Source organism: Juglans microcarpa x Juglans regia, chromosome 2D (assembly GCF_004785595.1).
Source record: "Juglans microcarpa x Juglans regia isolate MS1-56 chromosome 2D, Jm3101_v1.0, whole genome shotgun sequence".
In the NCBI taxonomy this organism is placed as follows: Eukaryota; Viridiplantae; Streptophyta; class Magnoliopsida; order Fagales; family Juglandaceae; genus Juglans; species Juglans microcarpa x Juglans regia.
This window is the reverse complement of record NC_054596.1, coordinates 12,121,618-12,142,732: the sequence shown is the minus strand read 5'-3', so window position 1 is coordinate 12,142,732 and position 21,115 is coordinate 12,121,618. Positions and strand designations below refer to the sequence as shown.

The 21,115-nt window shown below is 37.2% G+C and overlaps 2 protein-coding genes across 2 annotated transcripts; one reads left to right on the top strand and one right to left on the bottom strand.

Annotated features, from left to right (window-relative positions):
- Positions 1 to 1,563: 1,563 nt before the first annotated feature.
- Positions 1,564 to 4,684, top strand: LOC121250065. Its single transcript, XM_041148987.1, has 5 exons — positions 1,564 to 2,281; positions 2,652 to 3,153; positions 3,247 to 3,448; positions 3,569 to 4,072; positions 4,171 to 4,684. The coding sequence occupies exons 1-5, from the start codon at positions 1,921 to 1,923 to the stop codon at positions 4,603 to 4,605; spliced, it is 2,004 nt and encodes a 667-aa protein (XP_041004921.1). The 5' UTR covers positions 1,564 to 1,920; the 3' UTR covers positions 4,606 to 4,684.
- A 419-nt stretch (positions 4,685 to 5,103) lies between these two features.
- LOC121250064 (probable inactive ATP-dependent zinc metalloprotease FTSHI 4, chloroplastic) lies at positions 5,104 to 19,992 on the bottom strand. Its single transcript, XM_041148986.1, is given in 18 exon segments — positions 5,104 to 5,608; positions 6,104 to 6,267; positions 6,353 to 6,496; positions 7,366 to 7,442; positions 7,886 to 7,991; positions 8,102 to 8,265; positions 9,497 to 9,608; positions 9,691 to 9,828; positions 9,931 to 10,009; positions 10,092 to 10,110; positions 10,113 to 10,200; positions 10,762 to 10,887; positions 10,963 to 11,037; positions 11,784 to 11,915; positions 15,657 to 15,915; positions 17,336 to 17,711; positions 18,795 to 19,050; positions 19,539 to 19,992. Coding segments are annotated over 17 exon segments (2,568 nt in total). The 5' UTR covers positions 19,812 to 19,992; the 3' UTR covers positions 5,104 to 5,608; positions 6,104 to 6,123.
- Positions 19,993 to 21,115: the final 1,123 nt, after the last annotated feature.

Genomic DNA, 21,115 nt, shown 5'->3' with positions numbered 1-21,115 from the left:
TTTTAAAAAAAAAATTGAATAAATATAAAATTTATATAAAAAAATTAATTTTTTAATTATGGATCTCATTCTTTTTAAAAAAAATACGTAACACTTGCATAACCTATAAATATAAAAGAACTGCTAAAATCACGTGAAAATCTTACGTGATTTTGATGAAGAGAAACAATACTCTCACATAATAATGGGTACCGAATTTTTCTACCCAATGGTGTTTTTATTTTTATTTTATTTTTTTACGTGATGATTAAAGAAGTAATTTTTTTAATAAGTTTGTAAATTTTATTTTATTTTTAAAAATATTTAAAGTGATTTAAGAAATATTTGAAGAAAAAAATTTTTTTGCACCCATCGGTACCTATTTTTCAGTGGGAGTAACACTGCTCTTTGAAGAAACGTAAATAGATTATGTGTGAGACTTCTTATATAGGAAAATGATATTGTCCCCTCAATTTGACCGTTTATGTATTTTATTTTATTTTTAATATTTTTTTTACTTAATAATTAAGAAAATGACCGTTAATATATTGATATTTTTTAAAAATGTTTAAACATATTTAAAAAATGTTTGAGTACGGTTTGCACCATGTACCAAGTAGGCAAACTTGGATGGCATAGAGCACTACCCTCTTATAGGGGTGGGCAGCCCCGCTACGCCCATGCGGGGGTAGGGCCCCCGTCCCGTATCTAAGGCCCCTAGCGGGGCAGGTGGCGGGGAGGGCCCAATCCCGCCCTCGCTTATATTTTTACATATATATAAATATAAATATATATTTATATTTTATAAATTGTGTATATATAAATATATATTACAATTTGTTAGATTCGTTCATAAAATATACATTGATAAATTTAAAAACTACATAGTTTAAAAATTAATGTATTACAATTTACACAAAATATGCACTAACCAATTTAAAAATTACAAAATTTTTAAATTATAATCATATTTATAAAATTTAAATTTATAACTTTTATTTAAAAATATATTTTTAAGTACTTTTACATTTATAAATATTTTTTAAAATCAAATAAATGTAATATTTTTTTTTAAATAAAAAGAAGGTGGGGGTGGGGGACGGGGTGCAAATCCTATCCCCCACCCTATGTGGAGCAGGGTGCGGGGAAGGGGCGGTACCAGCACCCTAGGTAGCACCCCTAGCCTCTTATGTATAGACTCTGTCATTGTCGATCCACTTCATGGCTTATCTCAGTCAGTCCTTAATTTGGTAATGCTATTCGTCATTAATTAAAGAGGGTTGCCTGATCTGGTTCCATGCAAATTATGTACATTCGTGTCATTAATTACTGATGTTGGCAGTTGGCAGTCGGGCCAAGTTGTTTCCTGGCTCTCCTTCGATTGAGATGAATATTAATTTTATTTATTTTTTAATACGAGATGCATATTAATTGATATATATATATATATATATATATATACACATCCATCCGACAACATGCACCCGACTTGGGTGTACGTGGAAATAGACCAGAACACGCCCATACTTTTTGGTATTCTAGGTCCGTATACGTCATATGCCATGCTATCTAGCCAACGGCGAAGAGCCAATAGAGAGGCGGCCGGTCAAATACAATGTCTTGTTAACAGCTTTCGCAACTCCCTCGATCCTGGTCTGGTACCATGCATTTCAATTTTTCATTACTCAGTCGCCGGAGTTAATTATAATTTTATATCCACTACGTTTTTGGTGCCACTTGATTTTGAAGACAAACCACTTTTAGCAACAAACCATTGGAAGTCATCGCTTTCTTTAATTTTCTATTTAAATTCCTTCCATATCCTCCGTCCATGAAAGAAACTTTGTGTTAATTAATCTTCTTCTGATCTTCGCCATCTAGTAGTACTGCATCTTCATTTTCTTCTTCAATTTGTTTCTTTTTCATCTTCCTAATTAAACCATGGAATTTGAGAAACTCATGTTGAGAGAAGCTCTTAGTGCTCAAAATATGAACCATAACCATAGCAAAACTGGTACTGGGAGCACCGGCAGCGCACTTAAACCGAGCAGTACTTCTCGGCCTCCCGGTGATCTTTGCCACGGCTCTCAAACTGCTTCCAGGACTCTGGAGATGGGTCTGCCAAGAAACAAATCGGCGGATAGAAAACTATCCTGGCTGCGCTCTCAAATCATCGGGGGTGATGCAGAAATAGATTCTCCATTCGGTAAAAGAAGACTCACCTATGCTGATCACACTGCCTCGGGTCGATCTCTTCGATACATCGAGGATTTCCTCATCAACAATGTCCTTCCTTCCTATGGTAAATTAGCATTATTGTTTATTTTTAATCATTATCATTCCTTTGATTAGGATCTAATTGATTTGTTGCTCAAATTCGTAATTTGGCTAATGGAAATAAAAAAATGGTTTGAAGTAGTCAACTTTTAGCCAGCTAGCTGCTTCCAAGTCCGTCATTTCTATTCGAAATAATATTATTTTTGTTCATGTTTGACTTGAATCTCATCGCCTTCGTGACTTCTTCATGTGAAAGAAAATGGGTGAATCCATCGTTATCTATCAACCATTGCATTTCTTTAATTAGTTCCTTAATTTCGCTTTCTGGTTAAATGTTTTGTTTCAAGCATTGGGAATATGCTGGTAAAACTTCCCCCCCTCCTCATGATGTGTAGGGAACACGCACACAAGTGACAGTTATGTCGGGCACCGGACGACAAAAACAGTGCATGAAGCAACGAAGTACATCAAGAAATGCTTAGGTGGTGGAGAAGATGATGTGCTCTTGTTCTGTGGCTCGGGCACGACTGCAGCTATTAAAAGGCTTCAAGAAGTAATGGGCATTGCCGTGCCATCGACGTTGAGAGAGAGGCTACTAAAATGCCTTGGAAATGGAGAAAGGTGGGTGGTTTTTGTTGGGCCTTATGAGCACCACTCGAACCTTCTTTCTTGGAGGCAAAGCTTGGCTGAAGTAATAGAGATTGGTTTAGATTCCAATGGTTCATTAGACATGGAGACTCTAAGACTGCAACTTGAGCAATATCAGTCTGCAAACAGGCCAATTTTGGGTTCTTTTTCTGCTTGTAGTAACGTGACTGGAATTTATTCAGACACCCGAGCAATTGCTGAACTTCTTCACCAATATGGAGGTTTTGCATGCTTTGATTTTGCAGCAAGGTACGTAAGATTTGTGTATAAGTCTATTTTTCAAATGTTTCTTTACCGCATCAAGATGCCAACTTTCTTGGCCTAAAATTTCAATGTTTTCAGTGGGCCTTATGTGGAGATTGACATGAGATCCGGGGAGCTTGATGGCTACGATGCTATATTCCTTAGTTCACATAAGTTTCTTGGGGGACCAGGAGCGCCCGGCATCCTTCTGATGAGCAAGGCACTTTATATGCTAAAATCTTCTCCACCATCGACTTGTGGAGGTGGAACTGTGATTTATGTCAACGGCTTCAACGAAAAGGTAAATTATATATATCCATGGAAGATCCGAGCAAAAGGATGCTGAGGAAACTTCATGAGATGGTGGTTTACTTTTAAAGTCCTACTATATTCACTTGTTAATCTAGTACAAGTTTTGCAGGACACGTTATATTTGGAGGACATTGAAGAAAGGGAAAATGGTGGCACTCCTCAAATAATCCAAACAGTTAGAGCAGCTTTGGCTTTCTGGATTAAGGAATACATTGGTTACGAGGAGATTGAAAAACTGGAGCAAACCAATATAGAGAGAGCGCTTAAGAGGCTTCTCCCAAATCAGAACATAAGCGTTCTAGGAAATACAAGCACCAAGAGACAAGCTATCTTGTCTTTCCTTGTTTATAGTACCACTAATTCCTCCTCGGCTGGCCTAAAAACTGGGTGTAATATTGATAGCAAAGAGAGTTGGGAGGAGCAGCTATACATGTGGAGAGAGACGGGGAACAAGAGAGATAAGCCTCTTCATGGACCATTCGTTGCAGCTCTCTTGAATGACCTTTTTGGCATCCAGGCTCGGGGTGGGTGCGCTTGTGCTGGACCCTATGGTCACGTTCTGCTTGAGATCGATGAGTCCCACTCACTTGCCTTCAGAGCTGCCTTTCTCAAGGTAAATGTTCTTAAATTGTTCCTGCCATGGAGCTCTGAAAAATATCATGCAGAAAACCTGTGTTTTGAGCTGATTTTTTCTCATTTTTTGTTCAACAGGGTTATGTTGGATTAAAACCCGGATGGACTAGGATCAGCCTTCCCTACTACATGTCCGAGGAGGAATTTGAATTTATTTTAGCTGCAGTGGAATTTGTGGCTATTTATGGGCAACGTTTCCTTCCATTGTACCACTTCAATTTTAGAACAGGAAACTGGGCTTTTAAGAAGAAAGCCCTTGAGGAACTACTCGGGGAGGAAAACAAATGCAATGTACACGTATTGCCGTTGTCCAGTGCCATGCATGTGGCAAATCAAGAACATCGCAATTCAAAAGTGTTTGAGGATGTAGGAGCTAAGCAAGCAAAGAACATAGATAAGTATACAGCATATTTAGAAGCGGCTAAGCATATTGCCAGTCTCCTCCCCAAGTTCCCCTCTCAGCGTAGAGTTCCTGGGGACATAGATGTCAACCTCATTCTCTTTCGAGTCTAGTCATTTTCGGTATTCTCGATTAATGCTTGTGGTAATTTCATTATTACTATTCTTTTTTTCACTGTAAGTTTTCTTCTGACAAAAAAACCTCTTTAAATGAATTCGTGACAAACCAAAGAAACTGCACGTGTAACACCCTTGGCGAAAAACAAAGGCAAATGATATTGTTTCTAGTGCATAACTTAGGAATGCTTTTGGATGTCCCCCTTTTTTTTAAAAAAAAATTATAATTCTTACACCAAAACTAACCTTAAACCCCATTCGGATAATGAGATGAGATGAGATAATTATAAAAATTAAAAATTAAATAAAATATTATTTTTAAGATTATTATTGTCTTGAAATTTAAAAAAATTGAATTGTTTACTATATTTTGCGTGAAAATTTAAAAAAATTATAATAATAATATGAGATAAGATAAAACTGTTTATATATCTAAATGAGACCTAAATGTTGACTCAGTGAGGAAGAATATGCAAAATATAGAAGGAAACGTGGGTATGTAACAGACCGCCTGATTTAGAAGTTACTGGAATTGGTGTCAATTGATATAGCCATAAACTAATTGGCTTCAAAATCAGGAAAAAAAAATAATAAATGAAGATCTTGTGCGCCCGCCAACAAAAATAAAAGAAAAGTAAAAGGAAAAAAAAATGAAAATCATGGCTGACAGCGGACCGCAGTGATATATAATATGACAGAATAACAAAAGTGACTCTTTTTTAAGGAATTCAACCGCTTGGTTGCGCCACACTGACACGGCCTCTAGCCCGAATCTCTGAGGATGAATCAATCTTCAAGATCTTGTCATGTCTAAAGACAATTTGCGATACCCTTATTGAATAACAGACACCAGCCAAACACTGCTCATTGAAGAACACAGAAATATAAGCTTTTAAACTGATGAAAACTGCACTGACTTGCTCAAAGAGAGGGCGAGGAAATGCAGGCTCAACTACCTCATTCACTCTCTGAGTTGGGAGTGTTGTAGGCTGGTCACCCCCTGTGCACGAAAGAGGGTGGAATAAACGCATTAAAACTACCTATCAAAATAATAATAATAAGTGAGGAAGAAGCTTTATCTTTGTTTCCCTTCATTACATATCCCCTCAAGGAAAAGGAGCCCGGGGCTCTTTCACACCCTAGTCAGTGGCAACTACACCTTTGGCTTTGCGCAAAGTCCAAAATTAAAATGTAGGACTGTGCCCCTACCATCAAGAAAACAAAAATAAAAAAGCTAAGGGTACCCTCTTCATCCCAACTTATCTTGGTTCAACATGAGACAGTTAACAAAATCGTAAAAAAATAGTGAGTTAAGCATATATTAGAGGAGAGATGAGTTCAATAAAAATCATGTTTGCTTTTCAAGATGATGTAAATTGAAGATCTTCCATTTTTTGAACGTGAACACGAATTTTCGGACATCATGTTAAATTGTGATGGTGGGGGTAGTGATTAACAAAACTAAAATTTACACAAGAAGAATTTGCATACAAACCAGGAAAAAATTGTTCACTTTCAAAGGAAATGGCTGGCCATCAAAAGTTGTGGGTTTTCTTTGTCTTCTTCGACATCCATTGAGGCTTCAGCTCTTATTTCTTCAACCCTTTTATCCCAGATACCATCTATTAGCTTCCAAGTTTCATCACTAATGACTTGGGTCTGCGCAAAGATTGAGATGAGTGTTACAAGCTGGCACCATGATAACGTATGAAAAAATAGAACTCGAGTATACTTTTTCACATACCTCCATTGGTCTGGGAGCACCAAAGGTTGAATATCCAACATTTCCAGGTGAAAATGTAACCCTTCCAGGCAATGTAATCCCATGGATTCCCCATCGTCCAGCATAAATTAGAGCTCCATATTCATCAGCCGGATTCACAGCTGGCTGAACAAGTAGCAAAGGAGTTTTGACCTCAGGAACTTTCACATAATTTGACCCAAAAATATAAAACCATATAATGTATGCAGTTAGAAGAATAATCTAAGGCGGCATCATTGCCATAGCAAGCCAACAGCAGGTTCAAAGAATTATAATGCAAAACTGCCTCTAAAGTAACAATCATTGCTCTAGTCTGAAAATAACTGCGACCATGTTATTTGATGCATACCTGTCAATGGCCATGTCTCCATGGTTTAGGAATTTATGCATGAATTCCAATATATATATATATATATATATATATATATATCTGTGTGTGCATATATATACACAAGTTTTTTTTTTTTTTTTTTTTGGGGTGGGGGGGAGGGGGGGGGGGGGTGCTGTTTTTAATTTTGGACCAAATACATAGCTTTTATGCTCAACTTTTTCCACAGAAAAAATATCCCCAAAACTTCACCGTCCACCTGCAACTAGTATCTGAATATGCAACCATAAACCATACAAAAACTTATAGAGAAAATCTGTAACAAATAAATTGTCATTGCTTCTCACTTCATATATGTAATATACCACACCTCTTACTAGCCCTGACCATGAAAAACTATACAAAAAAATCACAATATAAGTTCTGATAGTTGGAGATTTTTTAAAATCCTAGGATCCTAAAGCAACCGACATAGAGTGATTGATAATAGATTATCGCAGAGTAGTTAAGGCAGCAAGGATTACAAAAATTATAAACTTGACATATATACCACGGAATAACATTAAATGTACGAATACTGAATGTACTAAACATGAATTCTACTTGGATGTGATGACGACCAGCACAATATGACAATCAGTAATCTTTTCCTGAACTCAAGAAATACCTGTGGTATTCGTGGAGCCCTATTATATATGTCCCAAATTTCTCCAGCTTTAATCTCTCCCTTCTCAAGTAAAACATCTGCCCAACATGAAAACACGCAGCCTATCAGCACCAACTATAACATTAAACTGAAATTCAATCGAATATTTGAGCTTAATGACACAAATGACTTCAATTTTCTCATAGTATAACTAAATGATCACATTCACCACTTTTAATTAACTTAAGTTTTTTGGATAATTGATCATTCAAAATAGTATAAGAGCAATGGGCCTGAGTTCGAATTTTGATTCCACACTTTATATCCATTTTAGTTGAATATTCCACGTATTGAGCATACTTATTTAGGTAAAGTTCTGACTCAGGTACGAGGGGAGTGCTAGAATATAATTAAACATTGAATTCACCCCCTCCTATTAACTCAGGATTTTGGAACAACTGATAATTTAACAATTTCAACTGACAACCAAATGCAAGGCATTGTTCAATTAACTAATAAACGAAACAGAAATTAACATGACCTGTGATTGTCTCTACGGCTGAATGGTATTCTCTCAAGACAGAAGAGCATTTTTCCACGGCATAACGCATGTATTCATCTCTAAGTGCTTCAAGTTTGGCAGCAAGCTGTTATAGTGATGAAAAGTAACTGATATTACATATTTACTCCAGAAAAGCCCTGTTCCAAAAATAATACACACACAATTGGAGTTTTATGAGTTGATCTTTCAACGTACATTTGGCACAAGATCACCTTGATTCCTGTAGTATGCTTTCCCAAATGCTGTCATTCCTGTCTGTAGAATCAAGAATTCCGTGCGCTTTGAAGCTTCTAATGTAGCCTTTCCAGAGATCCAACACACATTGTCAACCCCAAACATCTCCTCCTCAATTACTCTTGCTAAACATTGGGGTCATCAGTGAGAAATAATCACATTTACTAGAAACCAAAATCGAAATAAACGCTTTTTTTTTGTTAAGTAAGAAAATCGAAATAAACATATGAATAGCATATTCAGTGAATCGCTGCTCTCAGTAATCAGGATTGGTTAAATCACATAGAAACACCTGCTAAGAATATGATCTTATGGCAAACCATTTAAGGAATCCAAAAAATTAATTGAACATGCGCGTACTTTTTCTGCACATGATGCAGTAACTACACTTGAGGTTAAAATTCTTCACGCCTAAATAGTAAATTCACTATACAGGTGCCATAGACTTGCTATGTGCACTAGTAAATCAATAACTATGCAATCCAAAAGCAAAGCTTCATACAATCTATACCCCAAAAAGTTGGCAATATAGTAATGTAAAATACAGTTTGTACGCTTGCTGTGAAATTTTTGAACCTCTTTCCAATGGTTTATAAAATCAGACCTAGTAAAACATGTGTGAAAAGGGGTGTTCAAGATCAACCTGGAATCTCGACCCAACTTGACATGTCAGCTTCCAACACATGTGAGTTCGGATGGCCAAAGACCTATAGGCTTCTGACATGTCATGGGTTGAATCCAGAATAATGTTGGTGGGATTCTGACTTCTGACAAAGCCCTTTAATTCTTCCTCTTCCAAATTTGTTTCCCACTCTCAATACGTCAATTAACTCATTATCTAGCCACATTGAGGAGAGAGTCCACCCAGCATGCACTACAGCTGTCAATCACGCGGTAGTAGTCAATGGAATTTAGGAGAGAATCATCCTAAACCCCAACCCCCCCCCCCCCCCCCCCCCCCCCCCCCCCCCCCCCCCCCTAAAGGGGGAAAAAACCAATTTCAGTGAACATATTTGTCACCCAACTACATTCACCGCATTCCTTAAATGCATTGAAATACCCCCAAAGGGATGCATAGGTTTTTCCCGAAAGAATTTGATAATCAACAAATTTTCCAAGCTTTAAATCGTTTAGAACACATAGTTCTCTTCTCCATCAAATACAAGTTCATACTTCTTTGAACTCAACTGAAGCCATACTCAAGATAATACATCAATTTACTCTATTAAATAAAAGGAAAAAGAAGCATGCAACATATTTGGAACAAAATCTCAGAAATAATGAGCAAGAAAAACAAAAGCTGCAGGGAGCTATCGAAGATGATTATGCAAAACAAGGTAATATTTTGTTACTTACGAGCACATGCACGCACAATTGAGTTCACATAATCTGATTTTCTTAAGAAAACTCTTCCTGAAATTTCAGCATACTGCATATTTGGCTGGCTATGGATGGATTTTATATCTGTCTGCAAAAGCCATTTGCAAACTTTAGTTTAAACTCTATCAAGATGGGGAACGTTTGACCAAATGAGATGACATGAAAATGACCTCAGTGAAAGGCCGATAGGAATCTGGGAAGTAGCATGCAAGAACAGCAACTGATGCTTCTCTGTATGCCAATCTCAGTTTTAATTCCTCTGGAATTTCTCTACTATCTTCTTGGCCTGTTTCAAATGTGCCCTTTTGCTGCAACTCGTTAAATATACAGAGAAGTGAAAATGCATTAATTACATGTCCAAGCAAAAGGGCTTAATCTTTCCCAGTAAGAGATAGGGAGGCACAACAAACCCTTTTCAAAGCCTCTAGCAGCTCTTCTCGTCCAATGTAATCTAAATCCTTACGGGCAGTCAATATTCCAGCTTCGTTCCTGTCATTCAATTGAAGAAAGTGTCAGATTCTATGTTCTAGCGTTGAATGGAGAATGGATAGATGGACTAAGAATTTATCACAGTATATTCTGCAACTCTGCCCAGTAAAATCATCTGTAAGATCTGCAATCTCCTGAAGGAGAGCTTCCTTTTCTCCCTCGGAACGAAAATACTTATTTCTAGCATGCACCTGTGTTGCACAAAATATAAATTAAGTAAACAAACAACAAACGGGGCACCAGACCACTCTACTGTACAGCTCTTTCTTTGTTAATGTATTACTCAAAAAGTACCTTAAACCAACTGTAATACAACAAAGATAAAAGATAACCCCTTCAAACATTTTTTTTATTGGTAAGCAAAATGTTATTGATAAATAACCCATTCAAACATATAAAGCAAGTAAGATGTATCAAGTCGTCATTATCAATTGAAGTTCTGATTGTAAGAGGTTCATACATTACCCATTTGTTCTTTACTTATTTATCTTTCTAGCCAATAAATGTGTATATATTTATGTATGTATCTACAACCAACACACAATTTTTGTTGTCCCAGTCTATAAAAATTATAATGAGTGATACCGGCCGGCATGGACAGATTTAGGATGGGATTGATGCCACTGCTACGAAATATCAAGAAAGCTAGAATTTTAATTTCTTTTGTTTTTTTCCTGCTTTTGAAAACCCCAGTTTTGCAACATTTGTGTTCTTCACTCCAACAATGGAATAAACATGTTGAGCAAAAATACCTTTAATATGGCCAATCTACCATCTTTTGATGGCAAACCAACTCTTATGATCTTGTCAAAACGACCCTTCCTCAAGAGAGCAGGATCAAGAATATCCAATCTATTCGTTGCACCTATGACCAGCACCTGACAATGCAGAATACGGCAGTCAAAACCAGATAATCTCTTCTTTCCATTCCAGGAGAAGATACAAAAGCATACCTGTGATGTGGAAACTTTAAATCCATCCAACTCAGTCAGTATCTGAAGCAGGCCCTGTTCCCTTTCTGCACCACCCTATATGTACAAAGCAAATTACACATGCAAGGATATGAAGGCAGACTATGAAAAATAAGAGCAGGCATAGGCAAAACCATTAGTAGATTCTGAAGTTAACATGATATAGCATACACAAAACTCAAATCTGGATTTTCCACTAACATAGCTTCATATAATGATGTAGCCATTGAGAAAGAGTCAGGTAGCTTTCTCGGTACTTGGAAAAGAAGCCTATTTATATGGCTTAAAATTCCAGCATATTATATCTATTGTGGATGTAAATCAGGCCCTCCCAGGAATTGAAGATTTGCCTGGCTTTCAAGACTTAAACCCAAAACTTTGAAAACCTCTCATCTCATCATTACAACTTTCCCAAATTCCCACACAAAATAAAATAAATAATTCAACATTTTCAAATCCCAAAACAAAAATAATATTAAAAAATATATTCTAACAATATTTTATTCAACTTTTTAACTTTAATCTCAACTCAACTTATCTCATCTCATCTCTGAAAACAAACAAGGCCATGTTACAATACATTTGCAAGGACAAACCCCTCTCAAGCCAACCATGACCCAGAATTTCCAGAGCAAAGAAGAATATGTATAAAAAATTAAAATACAAAGCAAGGATATTCACACAAGCAAATATACATTTAGTTTTATATTTGAAACAGCATTAAAGAAAACAAAATAGAAAACACAACTACGAATTGGTGATGTTCAGTAACCATGTGCTTAAATTAAATTAAATTATCTTACCCCACCAATATCAGGTCCACCACGCTTGCTACCAATAGCATCTATCTCATCAATAAAAATAATGGAAGGTGCAAATGATCTGGCACTAGCAAAAAGATCCTTAACACGGGACGCTGCCACACCAACAAACATCTGGAAAAGCTAATCAGTCAGCCAATTCTTGTTCAAACTCGAACAGTGGAAAAAAAAAACCCAACCAAAATAAGGATGATGAGTGCAGTTAGAATGCGGGTTGGTAAATGCTCATTTCAATGACCATAAAAATAAATAAATAGAAGATGCGACCAATAGTTTAGGTGAAGGAGCTAAGAATCACAATAATATAGAGAAGATTGGAGCAAATCTAACAAGAAAGGAAGGCAAATTATGCTTCATGGAAGCATATCAGCCAATCAAAGGAACCTAACATGAATTTCGAAGCATTGCAAACTAACTCAAGATATGAATAAAGTATATGCCCACTGATATATTTATCATTCTATACACAATTTTAGAACTATTTATCTCATGTTCACATTAGGGAGACCAATATCTATTGCCATGTTCTTGGCTGCAAAATAAAGATTTACTTTGAAAATATTTTTGGTTTAATATCTTAAGCCTAACTGAGTAAGAGAGAAACCCTTAAGGCTAACCCCGCTGTCACCCTTCACCTAAGACACCCCACCACCGCCACAGACAAGGATGGACTTCGGCATCTCAGCTAAGGGCACTTCCAGCGTCGATCCGCCCTCTGGCGACCTAGAATTTCTCAAATTCCTCGGAGACGTTGAGGAGATTTCTCGGAGGCGTCGTTAACCGTCGTACCAGTGCCTCCCCGACACAGACAAGACTGACGGGCTTCGGCAACTCCTCTGAGGGCACTCCAACGTTGGTCCTCCCTCCAGAGACGAGATTTAGAATCGTCAAGGAGATCTCTCAGACCGTCATCCGTCGAATCTGTGCCTCCACCACCACAGACAATACCGTTGGGCTCAAGCGACTCCTCTGAGGGCACTCCGACGTCTGTCCTCCCTCCGGCAATCAGATTTTCTCAGGAAACCACTCCTTTGATTTCTCCGGTGCAAACGTACATCAGATCTACATGTTTTGGGAGATGATGCCGAAGATGACGAAGTGAGAGGAAACTTGATGTTTTAGGAGATGATGTTGTGAAATGGGACCAAAGGATGATGACGCGCGACACGAATTCGTTTCAGATGGAAGGTGAGAGGTTAGGAGTGATACCCGCATGATGCGGGGCGGGGTGGACCCTTCCCCGCACCCCGCCCTGCACCATGCGGGGGGCAAGCTTTTCAACCCTGCACCCCGCCCCCAGGAGGCGGGCGAGGCCCCCTGCCCCAATGCCGGGGGCAAGGTCAAACACCTCATCCGCCCCACCTAAGCCAATACTACCCCATGACCCATTCGGTCTAAAATTTATTTTTGGGTCTAAAAAATTTATAAATACAAAAAAATTTAAAACCAATAAAATAGTTTTTAAACTCATTAGAGTTGTATTTTGGATTGTTTTGGTCTCCTAGGTCAACCTTCATATAAGAGGTTAAGGCAATACAATAGTCATACTTAACCAATGTGGGACTCACTATAACTTGAATACAAATTCAAGTCTTCAACACATTCTATATATTTATATACAATATATTTATATAAATATAATGTATTTAAATTTTTTGTTTTTTATACATAGCAGGGTGGGGCCCCGCTGGGCTTTCTCCCTACGAGGCGGGGACGGGCCTCCGTTGCCCACCCCTGTGAGAGGTGGTTGAAGGTGGAATAAAAAACTATCATTTTTATGAAAGAGGGAGGAAATAGCTTTCGCATCTCTAAACGTAGTAAAAGGATAGCTAAGTTCATGTGCCTATGTGGGACGGCAGCTTCATGGGTTGGTAAGGGGATAAAGGATTGTTTAGAACTCATATGTCATGATGATTTCTTCAGTGAGTTAAGGATGGGTAATAGAGTTCTCATCATTCAACATCATATTAATGCGGGGGGCAACTTTCAGAATTTCGAAATGGGAGTAAAGGTTTGTTGGTGATTCCCTGAAGGCGCAAATGGCATCGGATAGAAAAGTTTTTTGAATTCCATTCGAAGCGTCACTGGGTCCAAAGCCGCTGTTCTAAAGCATGCAAATAAATGAGAGTTCGTTGATGGAAAGACAGTGGGAAGGCCTTCATCTATAAAAGGTGCCTCGTATGCCTTGGTATTAAGGTCACCGGCGGGTAGTCCGGTCAAGAATAGGTCCGCAATAGAAGGAAAGTGTAAGACACTTGTAGGAGACAAAGGTTGTCCGGTGAAATTGGGAGAAGTGGAGGGTAAGCACCATGTGGTGCAGGGTTGAATGGCTGCCTCAGTCCAGTGTTTGAGTGTGGGAGAAGTGGAGGGAGTCTTGTGGGCTGTTAAAGCTCAATTGATGAGAGTTATGGAGTATGTAAGAGATCTTATGATTAATGTGGATACGGGGTTGGACCTGGTCATGGCTTGAAAATGGATGAGGGGGGGCAAGGGGTAGATCCTACGGGTTTGAAGACCTCAAGTACGCCGGCAAAGGGCACTTCGACGCCGTCACATATAGGGTCGTCGGACACCAGCATCACTGTTCACACCAGTTTGCCATCTGACTGCCCTCAGTCACCAATTGCAATTGGGGTTGGTACCTTTTTCCAGAGTTCACTTTCAGTTGAAGATGAGGGTCCTTCCAAGTTTTGAGTACTTTGAAAGAAGCAGACGAGCTTCTTTCAGAAGATGAAAATGGGGTAACAGAAGGTAGTGCTCCCCTACCTGTTCTATAACTCCTGAGGGAGTAGTAGGGTCTAACAAAGTGGCACAGAAAGGGTCATCGGTGGGTGGAGCACCTACAAGCAATGTTCTTGCTGATGGAACAACGACACCTATGCCGGAGGTGAAGGAACCACTAATCGTGACAGCAACAATGGGCAACAACAATATAGCTATTGAGGAGGTTCGAGATTTGAATGCAGAATACTACGGGAATGAAATTACGAGTTTATCGTTGGTGCCTTGTGAGGAGGAACGTCTAGGGTCGGGAGAGCAGTTGGGAACTGTGTCTGTAGATAATGTTGTTCTCCTGGTTTCTCCTCCTCTAACAAAAAAATAGCGGGTTCACCATCAGATTGGGTTCTGCATAAGGTTAACAATATTCAGCATATTGTGGGGCTTGCATACGGAGGATGTAAAGACCAATTTAAAGCACTACTCACTACGATAGAGGCAGGCCACTCACTTGAAACCAAATCAAGTTTTAAGAAAAGCAGGGAGTTAAAGCGTCTTTCTTAGGCAATCAACTACAACGCTAAGGGAGGTAACTCAAGTCAAGGGAAGACGAAAGGGAGGGCATTATGAAAACTTCCTCGTAAAGGGAGTTTCGGGTGGAGTATTAGTCTTACTGGGGGGTGGGGGTTGGGGAGGTGTGTTCTATTCTAATTCGGGCTTAATGTATTTTGGATAGATTTCTAATTTTCATGGGCTTTCTGGGTCATTTGGGGATAGCTAGTATAGGCTAGGTGTTTTCTTGTATACGTCCAGTGTACTTGGTTACTCCTATTGATATATATAATATTTTTACTTATCAAAAAAAATATTTTTGGTTTAAAAACTGCCAAATTTTAACTTTTCTTATGGTTTTGAGTCCAAGCATCGTGCTTTTAGGATCAGATGGATTGATGGTTCCATATTTTCAGCCACTCCATTATATGAGAAGAGATGCGCCTGGACTGAACTCAGAAGCTATGGTGAACCAATTAAATTTCAAATATGACCTTTTTCATTTGAAGCCACAATAGTTCTGAAGTGACAGCTATTATGGCCCTTTTTACATAACCCTAAACGCTAAGAAAAATCATGCCTCACCTCGACAAAATCAGTGCCATTTGCTGCAAAGAAAGGAAGTCCTGCTTCACCAGCAATAGCTTTAGCCAACAATGTTTTACCGGTTCCAGGAGGTCCATGGAGAAGTACACCCTTTGGGCTATAGATCCCTTTGTCTTGGAACTCTTCATCATTTTTTAAAATCCGTACAATCTCCTGTAGTTCCCTCTTTATATATTCCTGGCCAGCGAAATCATCAAATGTAACACCTGTAGTCTCTTCTGCTGATATAAATTTTGCCCTAGGGGAAAGGTAGCTAAAAGTTAGATCCATGGAATTTTGTGGCAAAAATCATTTCTGCAGATATCTTCACAACATGAATATGTATGATTGTCACTTTTCAAATAAAAATTGATATTAACAATAATTACTATGTAAAGTTGTCATGATCTATGCAAGAACTCCAACGACACAACACACAAGGCTTTGATTTATCAAAGAAGCATCCATTTCTACAGGTAATTGACCTTTTTTTAAGAGTGGTAGAACACCTTCAAGTCCAATTTGCAAGGTACACATCAATAGGGCATTGTTTTAAATACCGTACCATACTATACTGGCCGGTATATGCCATACCGGCCACTGGTTCGGTACAGGTATTACATATATTTCGTACCAGTCGATATTTCGGCCTGTACCAGCCTGTATTTCAGTCCGTACCAGCTGATATTTTGACCTTTAATTTTTTCTCTTTTTTTTTCATTTTTTCAAACTACAAGTTCATTTTTTGACTCCCAATTCAGACTAGACTATTTATAATTTATATATATGTATTTATACATAATTTATTCATATATAGACTATTATTTTAGAATATAATTTATATATATTTATATATATAATTTATTCATATATCGACTATTCCGAAACGGTACCGGTACCAAAATATTTTGTTCCAGTGTCTTGACCGGTACGGCATCTGGTACAGTATTCAAAACTTTGCAATAGGGACCTACATATTCTGGAGCGTAATATATCCATAGTCAATATCTTATCAATAGGTACATTCTTAGTTAAACGAATCTTTAGGAGAACCAGATTTCCCAAATGAATTTCTGTGGGCTTTGCTCCATGGCTCAACCTTAAAAAAGCATCACAATGAAAACAAGATCCAAAGAGAAGCATGCCGGTAGATTGAAACTTAAATAATAAATCTCAACTATGTATGCTTCAAAATGCTCAAAGATAGTAGGGCCACACCATATTTAGCATCAAACTTGTCTCTGAGCCACCTCTTTCCTCAGCCCCTTATATATGAAACAGATTTTAATCAATTCATTCCTTTAATTTTGCAGATTTTCAAGGCAAAAACAACTCGCTCACCCTCTGCCCACTCACAAAAATTCCTACCCATTTCAAGTACAGAGATTTGGCTTTTAGCAAGCAGGTGACTAACAAATCAACTCTACAAAGAAAAACAAAATGACTGAAATTAAGATGCACAAACATTTCTCAAAAACTCAAATATATTAGAGATAGCATCAAGTATACTACTTTAATGCATGGCCAAGAGAGGAAAAAAAATACAAAATGTGGTACTTGAAGTTCTCATGTACAAAAAGAACAGAAACAATTGACTGAACTTTAATGCTATTCATATACAAAAAGAAACAGATTAATTTTCGAACAACCAAGTTACCAAGAAATCAATCTCCACTTACCGACTCTGGCCCAGTGATCCAAGTGCACGACGCTCAAGCGGCAGCCTGGTATTTTTGCTAGGAGTTCCCAAATCACAAGGTATTAACTTTGCATAAATTGGCCTCATTATGCTATCAATCCAGAGATATAAGACAATAGATAGGGCAAGCCGCATGGACCATATCACTGTGGTTGCAACAGTTGAGTACATTTCCGCTGGTACTGAGTTCAGATTAAAAACATCAACATTTACTATTTGCTGATGCAACTTGTGCCAAACATCATTCCAACAATCAATTGGCATACGGTCCACTGCATGACGCCGAAAAATAATATCTTTCTTCGAATTCCCATCTATTCCTTCCATTTTTCCGTCTCTATAGTACGGCAGGATCACTATGAAAATAGGTATATTGTAAGCCGAAGATATGAAGGAATTAAAGATGATGCATGACTAGTTACCAAGTTCTAGGAAATCAACTGGCATTTACAGTTACCATCAAGGGATGGAAGAACAACAAATATGTTTCTAGAGGCTAAGCCAACCAAAACACCACAATGAATTGCTCAAACAACAATATCTACCGGCATAATATTATTAGACCAGATGTAGCACTTGGACAATGCAACTGAATTTTTTAAAGTAACATTGGCAATGATGCCAAATCATCAAAGCAGAGAATATATATGCACATGCACATCAAACAACCAAAAGGAGAAGGAACATGTGAAATTGTGCCATTTTGGAAAACTATAGACAAAAGACCATGATCTTGAATTCTAAATTTCAAAAATCAATGATGCTATTCCACGGACTGCGTAGCCAACATTTGACACTCCAAGAATTGTCATACGATTTGGTCCTCTCCATAACTCTAACCCATTCTAACATTGTAGCATGTCCTCTAATTTTACAAACACAATGCACAATAGCCCCCTTGCGCTCTAACACTAGTTACAGTTCTTTCTGTTTTTATGTTGCTTCATATTTCAGTCCGGTTGTATAGGTCTGTACAAACTACTAATTGATATACATATCCAGACTTACATGCTACAAATTGAGCGCTTGGATAGCACTTTAGTATTTTTTAAGTAGATATCACTTAAATTATAAATCTGAGTGGCCCTAATCCTAAGTAATAAACCACCTCAGGCTCTAACCCTAACCATTCTCTGATTTTTAAGGGAAAAAACTAATGTCAAATTAACCAGTTAAACCTCTCTGAGTGATTTCGTCCGTACAGAAATAATCTGATTGAAGGAACTCAGGAAAAATCCATGCTTAGACCACAATTTAAAATTAATGAAACCATCACTGTGGACATTATGGATATTTTTTGAATCATAACATAAAGTCTTTTAATTAATGAATTGCTCTTATCCCAATTAATAGGAATTAAAGCTCACCCATTAAAATGACAAGCCAAAAAGTTTTAAAATTTGATATTAAAATAATAGCAATTAAGAAATAAGAGCAACCTGATATTGTTTGACCATAATTCGAGTACTCCAAGAACTGGACATTGTTTGAGTTCAGAAGTCTCCAGAAATCACTAAAGTCGATCCTGTGTGAGTTCTCAGGATCCCACTCTGTTCCTTTCAACTTTCCGCGCATACTCAACAAGGCCCTGCTCCAATACGAGGCCATGACAAGCTGCCTCTCTAGCTGCATGTTGGCCTTGTTCTCAAGCTCTTCCAACTTATTTATCCGTTGCCTCTCTGCATCCTTCAATTTCTGAAACATTACAAGACTGAAAAGTTTTAGAAATTGAGAAATCCCAATGAGTTATATATATAGCCAACAAATGGGTATCGGATTTTTCTCAAAACATGAATTAAGAAACGTCAGGGACTACAGACTCTGAAATAGTTGTTTTCCAGAAAATCTGCCACACCAAAAACTAATTATTAAAATAATACGATTCACACATTTTTTGCATCCTCTTTAGATTGATATATGCATATTCCCATGGACACGTCAGTGGTTTAAATCATAGAAATTACGAATTTTTAGTACATGGAAATAGAGTGAATTCACTAACACCTATATCTCCATACACATGAAAAATTCCAGAATTACGCACGAACGCAGTATAAGTCGTCAAGCAGGAAAACATCAAATCTCATAACCAGTTCAATTAAGCCTACTTCTACTTAGCTTGGCTACAGTCGATTTTCTCATTACTCAATAAACCCAGAAAAGTCGAGATTTGAAAGCAAAACCTCGAATAGCTGAGCGGACTCCTCGTCTTCCACTGCCTTGGTGGATCCTATAACTGAGTCCGAATCCGAAGCTCTAAAAGCACTAATTCTGAGCTTCCTATGGTCAATTAGGAATGGCAGATTCTTGGAGCGTAATCTGGTTCTATACACATGAGTTTTACAAGGTGCGCAAAAGGATAAGAAATGTGGGTACTGGGTGAGAAGGGTTTTAGAGGGGTATGAGGGCTTTAGGAGTTGAATGGAATCAACAGGATTCGAGAGGTGGGTTTTCATATTCTACCATGAAAAAAGTGGGTCTCTTTCTCTATTTCTTCTTCTTTCTCTTTGCCTCCAGGGTGAGAAAATAGCAGAGAAAATGTTCGGAGTTCTATCCAGTACAAGCGCCTGCGCCTGAGTTTTTCTTGTTGGTCCCTTGAGACTCAAGCGGCGCGTGTTATTTCTGTCAAACGAAACAAATCGGATTAGATAGTTCGATTTTAAGTACACTTTTTTTTTTTTTCTTTTTTTAGAGTGTAAGAAGACATTATTCAAACCATATAATTTATCTGTATTAATTTTTTTAAAAATTATAAATAAGAAAAATTATTCTCATCAATCGTTATTTATAACTTCACACTTTATATTTTATAAAAAAATTATAAGTATAAAATATGCGAATAAATAATAACTGATGAGTAAAATTTCTCTACAAATAAATTGATTAAATGCATTCAAATTTAAGAAAAAATATAATGCTTAATTGCTTTGAAGCCATATGCTTAACCTAAGATTAAAGAAAAAAAAAAAAAAACAGTCAATGCATATTCAGTACGGGTAACGATACATTTGTTATTCATTATGACCATCTATTATTTAAAGAGTCGTGTTATTCATAAGCCTCGCATTCTGCACACTTATTTAAAAACATATTATTTTATTTTTTTATCCTATTTTACTTACAAATATGTCTGGAATCATTTTCATTACGTGGGTAAAAAAATAAAATGAAATATTTTTAAATGGGTATGTAGAATGTAAGGCTTATGACTAAAATTTTTCTTATCTAAAACTCACGCAATTTTTTTATTTATTTTTCTTTTCTCTTCCTCCTAGGCCAAGCTCTTACATTTTGAAATTCACGAGTAATAACGAATAGTAAGAATATCATTATCCAAAAGAACATCATAATTGCTTCAAAATCCTAAAGAAAAACACATCATAAAATTTGATTTGTAAATCTTGCCATCAAATTTGAAATTTCGATTCATTTATATAATTTCACTAATTTGGCTTTTTTGTTTAAATTTTTCTTTTGATTTAAAATAAGTTTATTATAAGTAAAAATAAATTAAAACAATAGATGAGAAAAGGCATCGACAAGTAGCTTCTATTGGAACGGTATAGCAATTATCTTTTAGACGAGTAATTCTATTCTAAGGCCTATACATCATACATATCATCCACGTCAGATAATTTAATTTATAAGATTTAAATTTTAAACTTTATCTTCTAAATCAAATTATCTTTCATTCAATATTGCAGTTAATATTACTTGACTCGTTTTAATTTTATTTTTATTTTGAAATTTGAAAAAGTAA

Bases quoted from the DNA above. Each gene is read 5' to 3' on its own strand.
- LOC121250065 (XM_041148987.1), top strand. From the start codon at position 1,921: ATGGAATTTGAGAAACTCATGTTGAGAGAAGCTCTTAGTGCTCAAAAT. The intron at 2,282-2,651 runs GTAAATTAGCAT...CATGATGTGTAG, and splicing joins CAATGTCCTTCCTTCCTATG to GGAACACGCACACAAGTGAC. The intron at 4,073-4,170 runs GTAAATGTTCTT...TTTGTTCAACAG, and splicing joins TCAGAGCTGCCTTTCTCAAG to GGTTATGTTGGATTAAAACC.